This window comes from Ipomoea triloba, chromosome 4 (genome assembly GCF_003576645.1).
Source record: "Ipomoea triloba cultivar NCNSP0323 chromosome 4, ASM357664v1".
NCBI classification, from domain to species: Eukaryota; Viridiplantae; Streptophyta; class Magnoliopsida; order Solanales; family Convolvulaceae; genus Ipomoea; species Ipomoea triloba.
This window is the reverse complement of record NC_044919.1, coordinates 4878884-4898074: the sequence shown is the minus strand read 5'-3', so window position 1 is coordinate 4898074 and position 19191 is coordinate 4878884. Positions and strand designations below refer to the sequence as shown.

Below are 19191 nucleotides of genomic sequence, written 5' to 3'. Positions count from 1 at the left end.
ACCGACCCGGTTGGGTGACCGTCGACGGAGCGGTTGGGTGACCGTTGACGGACAGGTGATTTACGGACCGACTAGTACATGTGCATATTTACCCATCATATATATAGAGTGTGTGTTATAATCAAGTTTGGTCGCGTTTTAACATGCGGTAACCACTATATATACAGATACACCACTCAATGTTATAAAATGCACCACACAAATATGCACCGTTAGGTTCCCATCACCAAACACACACCAATAGATATGTAAATATACACCACACAGTGTTAGGAAATGCACCATTAGAGGCAGGAGAGTTATGATGCATTATTTTGGGTGTATGGTATGTTTTTTGGTGTTTTTGTGTATTTTCATTGTGATGAATTTTCTAACATTGAGTGGTGTATATTTGTGTACATACTGGTGTATTCCGCACCGACCTCACGGCAAGGCTCAGCACATTTGAATATATATATATATATATATATATATATATATATATATATATATATATATATTCACCGTACGTGTGTTACCTTTGACTTATTCATCCCCAATTCCTCATTTTTCCTTCCCTGTACTGCACTGCACTGTCCGCCCACTTTTATTTCTCTGCATTCACACATACACTTTGACAGTTTCACTTTATTAATTTTATGTCTGGACCGACGTATTTGCCGCTACTCAAGTTGCACATTCGGTCAAACACATTGTGATCAAATGACATAATTATAAGTTTGTGACTATTTTAATGGTGACATTGACTCTTTGTACTTTAATAGGTTTAAAAAATATATACGAACAGATGTTACATTATAATAGTGTATAGTATTAAAAAAAAAGTTATACTTTGAGTGAGCCAAATATATCTTGGAACAAAATCTGCATTGTAATGTAGATTATATGAATAAATGTTCATTTTTTATACATGGAAAGTTTATTATTTGATGAAAATATGCCAAAATATAATCCTTCAGTATGCAAAAAATGAACATCTAATATATTAAAAATTAATCTTATGTTAGTGGTCCACCTTGCTTGTAAGTTGGACTATGGTCCATGATATAATGATTGTTTGCATGAAGTCCATCATGTGACCTTAGTCAGCAAAAAATTCAAAAGAAAGTGAATCAGTCTAAATTATATATAATTGACTGTGTTAAATCGAGAAGGTCAATATATAAATCTCAAAGGGAGTTGATCTTATGATTACCAAATCAACTGTTCATATATCCAACTTAGTTAGAGTTGTTCCTAATTTACGTAACTAGTTTATATATATTAAAGATAGCTTTTAATGATTGATTGCAAATTACGTTTACGTGTGTATATATATAAGTTCAATTCTAACCAAATACTATACCAAAATGAGGAGGTATGAATTATGAAATGACTTTAAATTGAATGCACTAGTACGCGTAGAAACATTAGGGACATGTACTCAAGTTGAGTCACATTTCATTATTTACCTCCTCCATTAAGTCTTTAGGATAAGAACGATGTAACCTTATGATTGGTGTATGGTGTAATCCTAATGGTATAAAATAAAGAATAGAGAATAAGAAATGACTCTATTGAATGCACTAGTGTGAAAACATTAAGGACATGTAGTCAAATTGAGTTACATACATTTCATTATTTACCTCCTCCACCAAGTCTCAAGAATATATAGGAACTACTAACTTGAAATGCATTGAATTATAATTTGGTTGCATATATATTGCGCTGATATATATAAGATAAGACTAATTCAATCGAATCTTGATTAGACGACTCATTCAAGAAGAAAATTCTTCTCAAATAAAGATGTTAAAATTGGTCCAAAATGACTTTTTTTTTTGTCACAACAAGTTAAAGTCAAATGTTTATTATTATAAATTTTGATTCTAGATCATACTTAGTTGTCGTGATGTATTCCTTCCTTGTATACATATACAAATTCCTACAACAAAAAATATATAATAACTTAGAATTTGGTCAAATACTCAAAAAAGGATGATTCCTAGACGACACATTCTCTGTGTGACAATTGTCGCTTTGGTAGCTACTAGCTAGCCTTATTTCCCCCCCTTGGTTTTTCCCTCGTTAAATTTGTACTTATAAATACATACCACCACTACATTCTATCCTCGCCAAATCGATCACAACAGCGTTAATTCCGTGTTCTTCTTGGATCAACATCATCGTACACCATGGTTAAGCCATCAAACCCGCCTCTCTCCCACGGCTACGCGGAGCTCCTCCGCGCCTCTCCGTTCAAATCTCACGCCGCGGCACAGGCGGAGGAGCGCCGCGGCGGCCAGGAGCTTCCGTTGATAGACCTGGGCGGTTTACGAGGCGGCGGAGAGAGGGAGAGGGCGGAATGCGCGGCGGCGATAGCGAGGGCTTCGTCGGAGTGGGGGTTTTTTCAGGTGGTGAATCACGGCGTGAGGGGTGAGGTGTTGGAGAGAATGAGGGGCGAGATAGTGAAGGTGTTCGGAGCGCCGTTTGAGAAGAAAGCCGTTTCTGGGCTGCTCAACAACTCTTATAGGTGGGGGAACCCCACTGCCACTTCGCCTACTCATTTCAATTGGAGTGAGGCTTTCCACATCCCTCTCACCAAGATTTCGGAAGAAAATTGTTATGGAGACTTCACATCTTTAAGGTATTGTATAATTGTGTTGCTTTCCATTCAACTTGCCAATTTTCTACATGTATAGTATATATGGTCGGAAAACGGCACCATTTCTAACGAACCAATAAGGGTTACATCTTAACAAATTATATATTTTTTGTGTGACTATAACAAGATGAAACTACAGTGCTTTTACAGTAAGACACCATTTTGAACCATGGTGTGTGGACCATGGTCCACAATAGAATTTGGCTTAACACAAATACAGTACACAATCAAACACAAAAATAGCACGTTCAGTTTTAGTCTTGAAGTGTTTCGGAGTATCTGATGAACTTATTTGTTAAATTCGTTAAATATCGTATTTTAACGAGTTAACTTGTTAAACCCATTAAAAACTCGCTAGGCTGAATTGGCTAGCTAGGTCATTATAAGTTTTAGATTTATGATATCATTTACACTCCAACCCTTAGGGCTGTACTGCATGAAATAATTGGTAGAGGTAAAATTGGGCAAACTATACTATGCACCATTGATAAATGTTCATTTTTAGTATACTGGAAGTTCATTTTTACTATATTGAAAGTTCATTCTTAAATAGTATACCAAAATGAACCTTCAACCCGCTAAAAATGAACCTTAAAAAATGAACATTCAATATATTAAAGATAAATATCTGTTATACTAAAAATGAACTTTATGCAATTTGTCCACCTGGTCCATTGTATAATGATTGGGTAAATTGCGAGATATGCCTTAAAATGTCACAAAAGTTTCCAAATGCTTTTATACTAGTGTCTACGGACAACAAAGTTACTAAGTACTCCATATTTCATATCTCAACTTTTTTTTTTTTGTCATTAATAGCATCTGAATGCAACATTATGTGTTTATTAGTAAAGCAAAGTTATCAACATATTTTATCATTTCATAAATATTATGGTATATTATTATTTGAATATAAGGTAATTTAACACAAGTGTTACCTTTTTTAAAAAAAAATATCATTCAGCCTTGGTACAAACTAAGTAATAAGAATTTTGAGATCAAAATTTTTGAACAAATTGCTATTTTGAGGGAAAAAAAATATTTAATTCACTGTTCATAAGGATATAAAAATGTTCACTTTGAACTGACGGCAGACATCATTCGAGTGATGGAATTGGAACATTCAAATTAGTGTAGGCTAAACTGATATATATAGGATATAACATGCATTCTCACTATTGATATATTTTACCATTGATACATTTTCTCCCAAATATATATAGGCAGATGGAGTTGGTACCACCCATAAAAATAGCAAATTGTGTCATGTCACATGTGATAGATCATGACTCATGCCTGATATGATGGCTGAGTTTGGCTATATATGATTCAAAATAATTATTTCTTAAGTGAAATATTTATCATTTAATAATTAAATTAATAATTCATGCACAAAATAAAATGTTGCCAAATGTGACATATTCAAAGCACATATTATGCTCGACACTAAATGTAGGTCTTGTGGTCAGGTTTTGTTTTAAAATATGGTTTATCTCTAGTCAGTCTATAGGCAGTTTTACTATCCGTTATGTTTAGAGATCAGCAAATCTATAGCTCATGTTTTGGCTAAGGTTATAAATTCTTAGACTAGTCGTGGCTTGTGGCTTCCTTATGTGTATTCATGACTTGATTATTTCTGTTTAATTGAATGTGTAGTTTTGGGTTTTCAAAAAAAAAAAAAAAGCACGTAACAAAATAAACTACCTTGTATGGTGTTGTTTATTGTGAAAAGCATGATTTTGATTATTTCATTGTTTGCATTTAATATGGGTGAATAAACTCCATTAGGGTTAAGAAAACATGTGTCATTCAGACATTTCTTGAAATCATAGTGATATATGTGTTTTCTCTAACGATTTTTACATCAAATTAATAGGGCATTCAGCTAAAATCGCAACGATTTGAAATAATTGAGAGAGATGTTTTCTTTAATTTGTTTATATATACAATTATTATGCATCACGAATTCGTATAAGTAAATCTATATTGTGCAAATAAACCGAGAAAAATGTTTGGACTTTGAACCATTTACAAACGACTAAATGATTTTCTAATTGTTGTTCTAGGGAAGTGATGATTGAATATGCGAGTGCAATGCAAGAGCTATCCAAGTTGCTTGGTGGAGTTTTGGTGGAGCATTTGGGCCACAGGAAAAATTTGATCGATCAGATGTGTGATGAAAACACATGTTTTTTACGCCTAAATCACTACCCTCCATGTCAGATATCGTCAGAGGTTTTTGGCTTGATGCCTCACACGGACAGTGATTTCCTCACAATCCTTCACCAAGATGAAGTCGGTGGGCTTCAACTCATGAAGGACTCCCGTTGGGTGGCTGTCAAACCCATCAAGAATGCACTCATTGTCAACATTGGAGATCTTTTCCAAGTAATCTCTCTCATGATGCTAGATAACCAAATTAGTTATGTGCTATTTATGTTGCACGAAAATTTTCAATGATTAGCATTATTCTGTTTCAAAAACGTTTTCTTCAACAAATTTACAAAACTTCAACAAATCTTTTGGAGTTGTTTTGTAATTATTTTTAAAAATGAAAACAATTAATATTTATACATATTTAAACAAAAAAAAATACAAATGCAATTTTAAAATTTTCTTTTGATTGCGGAATTGTTAATGTAATCTATACTTGCAGGCTTGGAGCAACAACATATACAAAAGTGTGGAACACAAAGTGATGCCTAATGGGAAGGTTGACAGATTCTCAATAGCTTACTTTCTTTGTCCTTCATATGATTCTGTGATAGGGAGCTGCCAAGAACCTTCCATTTATAGAAGTTTTACATTCAGAGAGTATAGAAATCAGATACAAGAAGATGTCAAATTGATTGGCCATAAAATTGGTCTCTCAAAATTTATGTATTAAATCGGGTGTTAGTTTCTTCTTAATCCAATCATCTTTAACCTAATTAATTAGTTGTGCCATATACAACCAATCTATAATGTTATAGTACCCACCGATGTTATATATTTCGTATACTTATATTTTCTTTTGTAAGTTATAATGCCGGGTGGTCATCACCACTATGTATATGGTTTCAGCCTGAGGTTCCCACTCCTTTGTAATAAAAAAGAAAAGAGGAGATATTAAATATATTAAGTATATTTACGACACCATTATGTATGACATCATAAATTTTTTTCAATAATTGTATTATATTGTTTAGTTCGCTGAAGTAATAGACTAAGAATTGTATTCCAGTGTTTGGTTGGTTAAAGGAATATAAATTGAGTAGGTTTTAAAGACATAAATACCCTTATACAAAATAATAACAACAACAACGACAATGACGACGACGACAACAACAACAATAATAATGATTATGATATACTGAATGTTATATACACACACATGTATATGTGTATGTGAGAGAGAGAGAGATAGAATAACAATAACAATTATTATTATTATTATTATTATTATTATTATTATTATTATTATTATTATTATTCACTACCAAAAAAAAGGGGTAAATACCGACAGATCGATTCCGTCACTAAATAGGAAAAATTTGTCGCTAAATAGTTTAGCGACGGAATTAGTCCGTCGCTAGAACTTAGCGACTCAATTTTTTTCCGTCGCTAAACGAAAATAATCCATGGCTATTTTCCTCTCAGCGACGATTGGTGACGAAATTTGCAAGAAAATAACGACAAAAAATTATGTCGCTAAATTTAGTGACGGAAATTCCGTCTCTAAACCAACAAAAAAATCCATCGCTTGTGACGAAATTTGTAAGGAGATAGATACAGAAATATCTATCGCTAAATATAGCAACATAAATATCTGTTGCTATGTAGCAACAGAATAAAAATTCTGTCACTACGTTTCATTAAAACAAATTCCCGCTTCTGTATTAAACATCCTGTGAAAAATTCGTCGTTAATCTGTCTCAGATTTTTGCACAAAAATTTACCGCTAATATTAATTACGTATTTAACGACAAAACTCCGTCGCTAAATTTCAATTTTTTGAAAAAAAAAAAGGTGCATCTGTCACTAAATCGTCGCTATTCCATCGTTAAATTAGCAATGGAATGAATTCGTCATTATTTTCGCATTTTTTTGTAGTGATTATTATTATTATTATTATTGCTCCATATTATAATTAAAATGCTATTATTATTATTATTATTGCTCCATATTATAATTAAAATGCATATTTATATATTATTATTGCTCCATATTATAATTAAAATGCATATTTATATTAAAGAATTATTAATTATGAACAATTCAGCTATAAACAAACATGCATATGTGTATTATTATTATTATTATTGCTCCATATTATAATTAAAATGCTATTATTATTATTATTATTGCTCCATATTATAATTAAAATGCATATTTATATATTATTATTGCTCCATATTATAATTAAAATGCATATTTATATTAAAGAATTATTAATTATGAACAATTCAGCTATAAACAAACATGCATATGTGTATGTATGAATAATAATAATAATAATAATAATAACTATTTTTTTAAAACAATAATAATTACTATTATTATTTATGTGTGTGTGTGTATGTATACATATAGTTTATTTAAATATACATTTATTGATAGATAAAAATTATAATTAATTAAATATATACATTTATATAATACATTATATTTATTAAATATAAATATTAAACAATGTGCAAAGAGTATCTTTGGTGTTTGTAATATAAAAGCTATTCTCAAGAATACGAGAATAGCTAATACCAAAGCCCACATAAGAATGACTATTCCTTTTGCAGAGGTTATAGTTTATTCCTAAGAATATTATTCCCATGACAAAATTCAAGCAATATTATTGCTAACATATTCCATGAATCAAACATACCCCATTAATGTTATTAAAAAAAAACGTGTGGACCTATAATTTTATACACCGATAGCTGGTGATCCAGTCCAGTTTACATTCAGCCCAATACTAGGCCCAATATTATGTAGAGAGAGAGAGAGAGGAGAGAGAGATCAGAAAATTGCAGCAAATCTGTATATGGAAAGGGTTTCAGGGCTCACATCTGCCGTTTTATGCTTAACAAAAAACATACAAGCTATAGACCAACATACAACCTCTACTCTATATCCCCTCCACCATATAGTTTCCTCAATTTTCCGCCTTCACTTTTCTGTGCCGCCGTACGTTGCCATTGAAACCGCCGCCGCACGTTGCCGTTGACACCGTCGCCGTCGCCTCGCCGTCTTCCGCATGAGTAGATAGGTTTGCCCTGCTCAGCCTTTCCCCACCGCTTTGATTTAATGAAATCCAATATTCTTTAAAAAAGGATGAGGAAATTAATCCATTATTTGTGCTCCCCTTTACTTTAATTTAGATCAAATTCCAGATTAATTAATTTACCGATGGTCTTTGGATTCAGAGTTTTTCGTCAAATTCGGATATGTATCCTTCTCGTGGGACTAATGCGTATGGCCAACAACAGCAGAGCTACTCCTCCCAATCCGCCTATGCGCAAAACGTATGCCTTTGTTATATATATGTACTCGGATTGTTTTTTTCTTTTCATTTTCCCTCTGGTTAATAAGAAATTAAAGGTCTTTTAATTAATATCAATTTCTGCTGCTAGAATTTTTGTAAGTAGATGATATTCAATTCAATTGCTAATAATAACAAAATGGCGGGATAAACACTTTGATGGTTAACATGCCAATGAAGAGAGCATGCCACATATACATGTATGAATAGTAAAGGAAATTCTAGGTCTGTAACTACTATTTTGTCCATATGAATATGAAACTGCATTTTTAGTGGGTAATGATGTATGTGGAACTCTATTAGAAAAAAAAAATGAAATGTGATAATCTCGGTCACTGGTTTAAATAACATGCTTGCAGATATTAAAGGCGTTGCATTTAATCATTTGATTGTCCACAAAATATTTTTGTTCTGTTTTGACAAAAGTGTCTTACTGGCCATTCTGTTTTGCTGTATCTATGTCTAACAATTAGGCTTTGTAGTACTGGAATTTATGCAATTTATATTAAGGAGTCATATTTTTCATTTTGTTTTATGCTTGTGTAGTTGGTATCTGGCCACTCTGGGAGTTCTGCTGCAGGACCTGATGGTTCCTCTCAACTACTAATTGCTTCGCGTCATTCATCAATGTTAGGGGGTTCTCAAGAAGCAAATACAAGTGCATATAGAACTCATGGTCATCACCCCTCTTCTGGGCCTAGTTATGGCGGACAATACAGTGCTGTGTATGGTTCTACTGCTCAACAGGTCTGCTATATGTTGCAAACTATTTAAGTTTCTTCCATTTTAGGTCTGTGGAGAGAATATATTAGCCTGAATAATTACAGGGTAGAGAATTTTGAAGCCCAGAACACCAAAATTCATGGTTCAGCATTACTGCATTTGTTTTCACAGCATTCATCTTGCTTTTGATCATTTGTTTTGTCACTTGAAGCCAATTATGATTATGCTAATAAAATGAAGCAGCTGATATTACCTGTATGGCTGTATAATTTAATTCTCAAGTATCTGTTTAAACTCTTTAAATAATGGGCCTGCTTTATCACTTCTCTATTAAATTATACCGATAGGTTTTTTCTTCTAACACAGATGCTAATGGTTGGTTGACACCAAAACTGAGATTGGTAATTGTCACAAAATAAAACAGTAAATAATAATAATAATAATAATAATAATAATAATAATGTGCTTGCTTTCTATCGTTTTGATGTAACTGGTGTTCTAGTGTTGAAAATTTTAATATTTATGGTCAATTGGTGACAACTAATTATGACTATTGATTAGTTGACAACTTGGTGAAAACTACTGGTTCACTCATAGCCACTGTAATTGCAAATCCAACTTTTGTTTATGTGAAGTACTAAAATATTTCTATATTCACTACTACAAAGAGTAGCTGATGAACTTTGGTATTATGCAAGACTGTCTTGATGCAATCACTCATCTACAAGTGGAGCATGGTTACAATTTGATTTAGCATGAGATTTTCAAATGGAAGTATAGATATTTGTATATTCTTCTGAATTCATTCTGCATTGAGGATTCTGGGCCTAGCCTGGTTAGGCTTATATGGATACTCCATCATTGTGCACTTCAACTTTGTAAATAACATTTAAACCAACAATAAAATGAAGAAATATTTGCAGCAGTAAGGAAGAGCCATTTGTTGGTTAAAAAAGTTAATAACTTGTTTGACAAACAAGTCCAAATGGAGCTATTGACTGATCTGATGACAGAAAAGCCTATTTAGATTTTAGAGTTCTTAACTGATCTGATTATTAAACTAACAAGGAAATATCCTGCCTGGTTAAGTTTATTTAGTTCATGAACTCAAAGTATGGCATTGGATGCAGTGAGGGAATTAGTTCTTTGTGGTTTTGTGCTTTCTATGTCTTATAATTGGCTATTACATTGTTCACCATGCATGCTGCTGCTTGGAAATGTAAATTCATATCTCTCTCTTTCTCCTGTTGTAGACTGCTTCAATCACTGGAAAAGCATCTGTTCCATCCACTATTGAAGGTCGCACTGGTTTCAGTTCATCTATTACAGACTCAGCCAAGTTCACATTGGGTGACTATGTTTCATCAACCAGCCATATATATGGCCATAAAACCGAACTTTATTCTGATAGGGTTCCTGATTACCCAACATTGGAAAGGCGCCAATATGGTGAACGACATAGTGGTTACGTGGGCGGGAGAGATTTGCCCATTGAACCTGCCACTCGCTATCCTGACAGTATTTCTTTTAACAAACATCAGGTATTCTATTACACTACTTATTTAAGTAGATTACAATCAATAGTTCCAACATGGTTCTTTCTTTGGAACAGGCTGAAATATATGATCGCATGGATCAAGCTTCAATTATCAGAAAAGAACAACTGCTAAAGGCTCAGGGACTGCAATCTGGATCTCTTGAAGGGGGGCCAAGGTATCTTTCCTTCACTTTTTGTCTAGGTGCATACTTTATGAATATACACAGAAGGAAATAGCAATAATAATTTTATGGATGTCTGTGTAAAAATTTAGTTAGACTTCACAATCTTGAAAATTTGTGGTTGCTATTGCATACAAAGGAATAGTCTTTGTGGTGAAAGCATAGGATTTGAATGCAGCATCCCTGTTTGCAGCTTTCTTAGCTGCGCGCTCTATATCGTACTGAACTGAATAGCAACTAATTTCTGGCAGACAAAGTGAGTATCTTGCAGCAAGAAGTGCTGCTGTTCGTCATGCAGCGCAAAATCGCCTTTCAGCTCAAGATCTAATAGCATATAGCACCAGAGCTGACCCCGATCCTCATGCATTATCAACATTAGGCAGTTCGTCATTCGACGCACAGCATGCTCCTTCAATTTTAGGGGCAGCACCACAAAGAACATTAGATGACCTCATTTACACGCAAAATTCTTCAAATCCGGGTTATGGTGTGAGCCTACCACCTGGTAGAGATTATGGAGTAGGCAAAGGAGGACTACATGCAAATTCCCTCGATTCAGATTTTCCAAGTAATATGATGGCACGCCATTCAAGGATGGACGAATATAAGGATGACAGAATTCCTTATGCTCGTGAATTTGACCGGATGGAAAAGGAGCGCCTATATTTGCGCGAGCATGAGAAAGACAGAGACCGGGAAAAGGAACGAGAGCGGGAGCGAGAAAGAGAGCGGGAACGTGATCGTGATCGTGAAAGGGAAAGAGAAAGAGAACGAGAAAGAGAGAGAGAAAGGGAGCGGGAGCGGGAACGTGAACGTGAACGACTAAGGAAACGAGAAAGAGAACGTGAACGAGAGCGCATTCTGGAGCGGAGGGAGAAGGAACGTGATAATGAGCGCAAACGTGGAGCTGAAGCTAGGCATGAACGAACACCTCCCAGAATATCTAGGGAGCCCCGAGGCACATCAGTGACAAAGGACAGTAGACCCTTAAGGCACGATTCTCCACGACATGAAGTTCTGCATAGGTGGAATTTTAAATTTTCGTCCTACCCTGCTTCTGTATGTTTAGCTGCTAGCAAATCTTGCAGCCTTAACGACTAACTTAGTCTTCTATTATGCTGAAGGCGCCATTCACCTGTTAAAGAAAAGAGGAGAGAATATTTGTGCAAGGTAAACCAAGAGTTAGCTGTTGAATCATTACTGGCACTCTTTAAAAGCTTCTCAGTGTTGAGGGTCTGCTGTTGTGTTCAATTTTCTCTAATTACCCACTTCTAAACAAACAATCTTGATTCACTTGTCTTCTTGAAAATTCTCCATCACATTTGATTTCTTCCACATTGCAGTCCATGTATTGAAACAGCGTAACCTGCTCCCCCTTGGTCATAGATCTGGAATCTTTTTCTCTTTCATTCTGCTCTGCTTTGCTCTTCCTGATTATCTTCCCATATATTTCTTTTTATCATCTATTAACTTCTCATTGTTCGGCTCTATTTTACTCTGGGGTTGGTGTATCCTTACTGTAGTCTATTCCATTACTCCAATGATCCTCTATTTGTCCTGTATTACAATTTCTGTCATATTGGAGCTTTGCTTGGAGTTCTCTCAGTAGCAGAGGTGTTCTGATATCTGAAACAAGACCGAGTTACCTTAATTCTGTGCTTTACTTTGTGTAAAATCAAAATAACTAATATGAAGAAGATATGATGTCAAACATATTTACCCCCTTTGACTTCTAATATGTTTTTGTTTTCTAGGTTTACTCATCTAGCTTGTTGGAAACCGAGAGAGATTTCTTATCATTGGATAAGATATATCCCCGACTTTTCATATCTCCTGAATGCTCAAAGGTCTCTCTCTCTCTCCCTCTCTCTCATTTGAAGGGAAAACAAATCTCATATTATATTTTTCATATGGTACCATTTTTATGTACAGGTAGTTGTAAATTGGCCAAAGGGGAATCTCAAGCTTTCTTTGTACACTCCAGTCAGGTAATTTGTTATTTATCACTTCCTTTCTTTCAAGTGAATACACTTCTGAATTCTGATGAAGGAGAGGTGCAGATAAGGATTTATCTGGTGAATGTTTTTCCATATTTTGCCCTTCTCTTTGGTTGGGGTTCTCTTTATAGATGATAGGTGGATTTTCTTTTACATTTCTTCATGCCACAAGTATTTATTTTTGCATCTTAGTGTAAATCAGTTGGTGCGTTTTTGACAAAATACTCAGAAATAAGACTTCTTTGTTCTTCATTACTCTCTGTCCCATTTTAGGTGGTGTGAAATAATTTTTATGAAGTCCAGGAGATGAATCTTTTAAATATATTATGCATTGGAATTTGGATATTTAGATGAATGCTAAAATATTTTTCAGACTGCAGAGGAAACATATGATATGATCTGTGTGAAACAAGTAGCATCAAAATCACAATAAGTTACTCATAACATTGGAATAGGATGAGTTTTTTTAATTCCTAAATAACATGATTCTTGTGATCTGATAAGTTTTTGTTCATGGGACACCATAAAGTATTTTGCAACAGGCTAGAAGGGACAGTAGCTCAACTAAACTGAGATAGAGAGCATCACTTTCTATTGTATCTGTATTGAAGTTGAAAAACCAGATCTAAAAATTAGTGCTCTGCTCATGGTTCCCTGCATGGTTCTCTTTATGATGTTTTTTTTAGAACTTAAGCTTCCCTTGAAGATTGTTCATATTTTCTGTACACTTGAAGTTTGCAAATGTGGTGGTAGTGTTTATGTGATTCTTCTGATGAAGCAGTTTTGAGCATGACTTTGTTGAAGGGGAGACCGCAAATGAGCAGAAAATGTTATCACCTAGCAAATCTGCTAGTGCATCTCAAAGATTAGATCATGGGGTTACTGTATGGAATGCCAAGGTATTTCTTCTGTTACTCTGCCAAAATTGTGGAGTTCTGTATATCTATGCCAAAGATTTAATTGACTGTTTCTTTTCAAAATAAATTTTATGGTTGTCATTCCTGCACTTCAATTCCCATAGAAATCTCCATTTGGCAATTGAATGTGGTCAAATGGTTTATCTATAGGTAGTGGCTACTTGTAGTTCATGGTAGGAGGATCCTAAGAATTCAAATTAGTATAATTTATGCATGGGTTAAAACCTTTGTTCCCGTTTAATATAGTTTGTGCTAAGTATTAAGACACTTTTTTTTGATATCCGAATCATTTGGACTTATTATTCATCAAAATTACACTCCTTAAGTTTTGTGGAGTGTGGAGTACAAAATCGTATGAATTTTTGCAATTCTTTTCTACCAACTTTCCCCAATTTGTTATGTTCATATTTTATGATAATGCATAAGCAAATTTGTCTTTTCTTTCATACAGGTCATTTTGATGAGTGGACTCAGTAAAAATGCTTTGGATGAGCTATCTTCTGAAAGAAGCTATGATGATCGCATACCTCACTTCTGCAATATGCTTAGATTTGCTGTTCTTAAAAAAGATAATTCTTTGATGGCAATTGGAGGCCCATGGAACAGTGTTGACGGGGGAGATCCATCAGTTGATGACTCTGCTTTGATTCAGACAGTGCTTAGGTTTGTTCATGAGATTGTTTCTTTAGCTGTTAGATCTCTTATATGCCTTCCCAACTGTGACCAAATGACTCATTTTTAGATATGCAAAGGAGATGACACATCTTGAGTTGAAGGACTGCCAACACTGGAATCGTTTCCTTGAGGTAATAATGTCTATTCTGCACCATAATTAAACCAACTTGAGGAGAGATACCATGATACATTTTCTTTCTATGGCCTAACATTTTTTGTGCATGTGCTACTATATGCATGCTTAACTATAATTCTGTGAATCAAATGCATTGTCAGATGAGTCAGCTAAAGTATTATGTAAGGCAAAAGCAGAATGGATGTATGTAGGGTGAGATCACATTGTATGATATAATCTTCCGTTAATAATGGGAGGCCCCATTTGCTTCTTCACTGTTAATGTATACCTGCTTTCTCCTTACTCTTTATTTGCTGATAATGAAATCCTATTTTGATGCAACCATACTTGATTTTGGGGGAGCTCAGCCTCCAAAGAGATTTTTAATTGCCTTTGCAAACAGACCATCCCCTTCTTTCATTGGTCAAATTATTTTGTTGAAGGGAGTTTTGAAACAATCATCGAGACAGGATCACAGCTGTATTTTTATTGTTTTTCATGTATTCCCTTGTGCTAGGGGTTGCGATTGCCTTTACAATAAACAATTTGTTTGAATGGCTGACTAAATTTGTTTAACTAAATTTTCAGTCAAGTAATTTTATCATGTGATCTGTGTATTTAAGCTTAGTGTTTTGGTATGGAAGCTAATTCCATGTTGATTTTTACAGATACACTATGATAGATTTGGGAAGGATGGACTGTTCAGTCACAAAGAGGTGACTGTTTATTTTGTTCCAGATTTGTCTGTATGTACACCTTCACTGGATTTGTGGCGTGAACAATGGTTTACTTACAAGAAGGCAATAGCTGAACGAGAGCGCCAGGATGCTCTGAGGAAAGAGGTCTGGCCCCTTTGTTGTTATATGTGACTCCACTTCTATGAGTTCTATCTATGGTTAATAATTGCAGTTACTATTAGTGTCGCCACCCCTACATGGATGGATATAGTCATCTTTCTATTCTTCCAAAACCTTAATAAAATCTTATTCATGTGCTCCCTTTCACTGTTTCACATTCACCTTCCTCTTTCATTTGTAATGGCTACAAATAAAGAAACCTAATTGAGTAATTTGTCATTTTATTCAATCTTCTTCCTATCCATTGGCTATATATGTTATAGGTTTTACTTTCCCTTAATGTTCTTTTACTTTCTTTCTGTCTGAAAATTTTTTCTGCCTACTAATTTTGTCATTATTTTTAATTGAACAGAAATATGAAGAAAAGAAGGATAGCAAAGGTAAAGCATCTTAAAATCCTGATTTAAAAAAAAAATATTTACCATATTATCACTTAACATATTTGGGGCTGTTATAACTTATAATCTCTTTTGGAAATTAGACAAGGATCCTGAGAAAGTGAAAGATGCTAAGCGGGATACTAAAGCAGATAAAAAGAATGAGATTTCAGCATCGAAGAAAGTAGCAGAGGGAATCAGAAAGCAGAATGATGGTAAGCTAAAACAGAGCCTAACTGACAAGGGAGAAAGTGATAAGAAAGTGGCACAGAATGAACAAGGAGTCGAAACTCGGGATGAAGGTACAACTGTAAATAAAACTGGTGAAGGCGAAACAGGTGTTCAAAATGATTCTGGTGTGAAGTCTGGGAAGAAGAAGATTATAAGGAGGATTGTGAAAAAAACCATTGGTAAGAAAGTCGTGGCTAACACTTCTAAAGAGAATGAAGAGACTCAAGGAAAAGTTGAAGTGAAAACTGCAAGCGCAGACGGTGGTGGTCAACAGGATGGATCATCTGCTACTCCTAGTACAGTCAAAACTTTTGTAAGGAAGAAGGTTATTAAGAGGGTCCCAGTTCTGAAAACTGCTCCTAAGGTTAGTGAATCAGGGCCTTCTGAGGTTAATGAACCAGTTCCTTCTGAGGTTAATGAGCCAGTGCCTTCTGAGGTTAATGAACCGGTTCCTTCTGAGGTTAATGAACTGGTTCCTTCTGAGGTTAAAGAACCTCTGCCTTCGGAGGTTAAAACTTTGAAGGAATCTGAACATTCTGAAGATACTGCAAAGACAAATTGTGGTAGCAGCACTCCTGTAAAGAGGACTGTGAAGAAAAAAATAATTAAAAGGGTGCGTAAAAGGAAAACACCTATAACAGATGACAGCAATGGTGTAACTGTTGCTGAGGGAAACAAAGAGGGTTTGGAGGAACAGTTAGCAGTGCAAGCAGAAAATGAGGTGCAAATTGCAGCTAATGCTGATGAGGATATGATTTCCCAAGAAGTAAAGGTTAGTCCTAAAGTGAAGACATCACCAACGGCAACTCAAGAGACAAAAGCTGAAGAAGCAACTACTGTTGCTGTTTCCAAAATGGAATCAGTCAACTCTCAAAATGATGATTGCTCAAAACTGGAAATAAAGGAGCAACCTAAAGAAGAGAAAGAAAGGACGGACAAAAAAGATGAAAGGGATGTGCCTAAGAGCAAATCAATTAAGGAGGTGAAAGAAAAGAAAAGTGAAGAACCTCAGAGCAAATCAATTAAGGAGGTGAAAGAAAAGAAAAGTGAAGAACCTCAGAGCAAATCAATTAAGGAGGTGAAAGAAAAGAAAAGTGTAGAACCTCAGAGCAAATCAATTAAAGAGGTGAAAGAAAAGAAAAGTGAAGAACCTCAGAGCAAATCAATTAAAGGGGTTAAAGAAAAGAAAAGTGAAGAACCTCAAGGCAAATCAATTAAAGAGTTGAAAGAAAAGAAAAGTGAAGAACCTCCCCGCCACCCTGGGTTTATTCTTAAAACAGAAGGGAGCAAAAATCACAAGGTACCGTGAACCAAAAGCAGGGCATAACAAATGATAGTTTATAATTGCACATTTTTCCATTTTTAAAAAAATAACAGCCTTTATATAGAATTGAGTCCTTGATATACTTTAACAGTTGCGATCACTGTCACTTTCACTGGATTCCCTCTTGGACTATACTGACAAGGATGTTGAAGATTCAAGATTTGAGGTATTTGTTATCCTGTGAATATGCATTATTTTAATGTACTAAATTAACATTTTACTTGAGATATGGTTATTCATGCAGTTTAATTGTCCTACTGTTCAAATATTTGTTGGATATTGAATTTTCAAATTTTCATGTTGGCTGTAGCTTTCTCTGTTTGCTGAATCAATATATGAGATGCTTTATTATGAAATGGGTCTCCGGCTCTTGAGTTTCCTTCAGGTATTTTTAACCATCCTTGGTGTTTTAATAAAATGATTTGTTGGTTTTTATTCTAATGTTCATTCTGTTAATTTAGGACCTGCGCATTAAATTTGTTATCAAGAGAAACCAACGGAAAAGGGAGAGGGAGGAAGCATCTAAGAAGGAAAGTGAGGAAAAACCATTGACGAAGCGTGCAAAAACAGAAGAGTGTGTGGATGATACTGAATTAACTGGTGTGGAAAAGCAAAATAAAACTAATCCAGATGAAAAAATGGCCACTGTTAAGGAAGAGCCTAGCTCACCTGTCAAGACTCAAGACACTAAGATGACACAAGATGAAGCTGTGCATAATGAGAGTGATGAGGATGAAGATCCAGAGGAAGATCCTGAGGAAGAAAATGTAGAAGATGTAGAAATGCCTGATGCGGACCCCCAGAATGATGCAGATCAGGTGGGACAACTCTTCTAATTACTCTCTCATAGTATCTCTTTTTTTGAGGCACTTATTCCTGATGCCCTGTCATCTTTCTTGACTGCTGAATTCAACTAGTAGGATTGTCGTGTGGATTGTAACTGTTTTATTTTAACAGATTTTGGTGATCCAAAAGTAACTAATTATTTACCATCATAATTTATCTGCTTGCCCCATACAGGAAAATGTTGAAGGCAGAACTAATACTGATTCCAAGAGTGAAAATGTTGCTGAGGATGAGAAACCGGCAATGGGTGTGGAAGCTTCTAAACTAAATGCAGATCTTGATATTGGCAGCAAAGATAATAAGATAATTAAGGTGGAGACAGAGGCAAAGGGAGCTCAGGGAGAGGTTAACAAGGATTTATTGCAGGCAATTTTCTTGAACACAGTTTTTTCTTGTGCTTTTATTTTGCAATTTTGCATTTCATTATAGTAATGGTGTTTTTGTTTGGGAACAGGCTTTCAGGTTTTTTGATCGAAACCGAGTAGGGCACATAAGGGTAAGTGAAAGCCTTACATTGCCTCCCATTTTGTGCTTGTTCATACTATTAGACATCACCATTTTTTCGCTTTCACAGGTAGCAGATCTGAGGCTAATAATCCATAATTTAGGGAGGTCACTCTCAAACCGGGATGTCAAGGTAGGTTTCCTCACTGTTTTTGTCATTTTAAGACGACAATGTTTGATATGTGTGAATCTGATTTATTATAAAACATCACACAGGATTTGGTCATGAGCGCTCTTCTGGAGAGCAATACAGGGAGAGACGACCGCATTTTATACGGCAAGTTGGTCAAGATGTCCTTTTGAACAGCTCAGAATTGGAACAAAAAACATAAAAATATTTCTCTATTTAGTTTTCTCAGATAGAGAACTCTTAGGTGTTGCCGTTGGGTTAGCTTTTTAATTTTCTGAACCAAGTTGATTGAAAGCCTTCATGGCATGATATTATCAAACCAAAATTGACTCTTTTTCCTGCTAGCTACTAACCTAGCATGGGTTTGTGTTCTATAAAAGAATTTGGGCTAATTAGCACCCCATGTTGCCAATCCCCTCGGATGTAACCAAAAAACATTGATACTTGTCTGATTCAAAAAAATGTGCACCACATATTGTGGACATATCTTTTGAATAAATCCAATGGCTTGAGACATAGAATGTCCCCCCAAATGTAAACAATCCCAGATCAAAATGGGTATTCCAAGTTGCTAAAAGATGTGAAAGGACATAAACGGTGCAGGAAAAATCTGG

At 34.9% G+C, this 19191-nt stretch overlaps 2 protein-coding genes across 2 annotated transcripts; both read left to right on the top strand.

The window, feature by feature from the left end:
- The first annotated feature begins 2035 nt into the window (after positions 1-2035).
- Positions 2036-5779, top strand: LOC116015383 (gibberellin 2-beta-dioxygenase 6-like). The gene is made up of 3 exons (XM_031255426.1): positions 2036-2626; positions 4711-5032; positions 5301-5779. The coding sequence occupies exons 1-3, from the start codon at positions 2175-2177 to the stop codon at positions 5529-5531; spliced, it is 1005 nt and encodes a 334-aa protein (XP_031111286.1). The 5' UTR covers positions 2036-2174; the 3' UTR covers positions 5532-5779.
- A 1885-nt stretch (positions 5780-7664) lies between these two features.
- Positions 7665-19076, top strand: LOC116016641 (protein SHORT ROOT IN SALT MEDIUM 1). The gene is made up of 22 exons (XM_031256997.1): positions 7665-7889; positions 8047-8145; positions 8709-8909; positions 10139-10426; positions 10498-10598; positions 10856-11629; positions 11729-11774; positions 12359-12451; positions 12537-12592; positions 13383-13500; positions 13970-14181; positions 14261-14324; positions 14977-15150; positions 15518-15545; positions 15647-17073; positions 17189-17263; positions 17408-17482; positions 17559-17915; positions 18118-18309; positions 18398-18439; positions 18518-18580; positions 18664-19076. The coding sequence occupies exons 2-22, from the start codon at positions 8068-8070 to the stop codon at positions 18748-18750; spliced, it is 4551 nt and encodes a 1516-aa protein (XP_031112857.1). The 5' UTR covers positions 7665-7889; positions 8047-8067; the 3' UTR covers positions 18751-19076.
- The last annotated feature ends 115 nt before the right edge of the window (positions 19077-19191 follow it).

Coding starts and splice junctions, on each gene's coding strand:
- LOC116015383 (XM_031255426.1), top strand. CDS start 2,175: ATGGTTAAGCCATCAAACCCGCCTCTCTCCCACGGCTACGCGGAGCTC. Junction 2,627..4,710: donor GGAGACTTCACATCTTTAAG/GTATTGTATAAT, acceptor TTGTTGTTCTAG/GGAAGTGATGATTGAATATG. Junction 5,033..5,300: donor ACATTGGAGATCTTTTCCAA/GTAATCTCTCTC, acceptor CTATACTTGCAG/GCTTGGAGCAACAACATATA.
- LOC116016641 (XM_031256997.1), top strand. CDS start 8,068: ATGTATCCTTCTCGTGGGACTAATGCGTATGGCCAACAACAGCAGAGC. Junction 15,151..15,517: donor AGGATGCTCTGAGGAAAGAG/GTCTGGCCCCTT, acceptor TTAATTGAACAG/AAATATGAAGAAAAGAAGGA. Junction 17,483..17,558: donor GGCTCTTGAGTTTCCTTCAG/GTATTTTTAACC, acceptor CTGTTAATTTAG/GACCTGCGCATTAAATTTGT.